Source organism: Arachis ipaensis, chromosome B05 (assembly GCF_000816755.2).
Source record: "Arachis ipaensis cultivar K30076 chromosome B05, Araip1.1, whole genome shotgun sequence".
NCBI lineage: Eukaryota > Viridiplantae > Streptophyta > Magnoliopsida > Fabales > Fabaceae > Arachis > Arachis ipaensis.
In genome coordinates, this window is record NC_029789.2 from 136453964 (window position 1) to 136455454 (window position 1491).

General features: G+C 24.4%; 1 protein-coding gene across 4 annotated transcripts in view; it reads right to left on the reverse strand.

The window, feature by feature from the left end:
* LOC107644352 (probable serine incorporator) overlaps positions 1-1491 on the reverse strand; it is a 7781-nt gene that overhangs the window by 604 nt on the left and 5686 nt on the right. For 2 of the 4 annotated variants that reach the window (XM_016348188.2, XM_016348189.2), the window contains exons 11-12: positions 1078-1217; positions 634-707 (exon numbers count right to left, since the gene is read on the reverse strand). In XM_016348188.2, coding sequence (XP_016203674.1) covers positions 634-707; positions 1078-1217 — 214 coding nt within the window. The remainder of the gene's footprint in view (positions 1-633; positions 708-1077; positions 1218-1491) is intronic. The other 2 variants (XR_001621322.2, XR_002347417.1) reach the window with 2 other exon arrangements.

A 1491-nucleotide genomic window follows, 5' to 3' on the forward strand; every position in this document is an offset into this window, starting at 1 on the left:
CATAACTATTTTAGAAATATTTAAAATTTTAAAAAAATAAATTTATTATATTTTTTCACATTTTTATCAATATTTTTTAATATTAAAAATAGAAAGTATATAAGAATAGTGTACACAAAAATAATGTATATAACATTATTTTTTTTACGTACTACACATTATGCTTTAAAAGATATCAATTTTTGCTATTTTTTAACTATAAATTCACCACTTTCAGTATTTTAAAATAGATTTTATTTAAAAATACACTTTGCTGAAAGAAAACATTTGTTGCATAATTAAATGTTACAAGATAATACTACTCTGGATAAAGTCTTATTGATGTTGAATATGAGTTTAATTTTGATATATTAACTGAATAATCACATCCTTTTTTTTGGATAATTATTCATGTAATAAATAAAAATAGTAGTTATTTTTTATGATGTGTCATTACGTGATTAGATATACGTATAAAACTGTTTTATACTGTGCATCAAAATTAAATTCATTGAATATATCTCCCTTAAAATTGAATGTTTATAATTTATATCCCTATTAGGCTATTAGTTCAAAAAAAATTTTTCCCCGTTTTTCACCATTTAGACAAAATTCGGAATAAAAAAAAATGAAAATCAAAGAGCTGGAGCTTACAGTAAACACAGACTGCCAACCATTCATTTACTATTCTGACATAGGCGCTTGTCCACCCCACATCAATTGTCCATCTGAATCAAGAACAATATATGGATTATTACATCTCATATAATTTTCACAGAATTTATTTTGATCTTCAAGAAAGACATAATCAACTTCATATTTGAGTGATAAGTGATAAACTATATATTAAAAAATAAAAAGAGGGAAACTAAAAACTGAGGTTGCTTTTGTTTCTTACTTTGGAAAAAAGAAAGCGATTTTACAATTTTTTTAAATATAGGTGCAAAAGTAAAAGTTATTTTTTTTTTCCCTGAAAAACTACTCTTGTCAATTTCTATATAGAAAAAAAAAGAAATTTGTGTGACATAGCAATACAATAAATCTAATGTACATAACATAAAAATACTATGAAACCATTGTTAGGATGCAATCACATACTTTTTCATAGAATGATGACTATTCCAACCAATGAGTAACATTGCAAAGTACATTGCTCCTGTGGCAAAAACAAAATGGAAGAAGCCATAACCATATGGAACATCATCTTCTTCTTCTGCAGGTGCATCTTCCTTCCTAAACTGCAAGATTCTGTCAGTTATGTATTCCAGATCCTAACCTTATGATAGCATTTTTCTACACAAAAAATAATAGGATACAGAGACATGTTTTTTGTATCCCTTCAAGTATTTAGAGATAAAGAAACTAGTTTAAAAATTTCGTCCAAAAAATATCTCGTATGCAAATATCTTAGAAATACAAAAACATTTGAAAATTAAAAAATATTTACTGCTTGTCTTATTATTATTATTATTATTATTATTATTATTATTATTATTATTATTATTTTTGCTC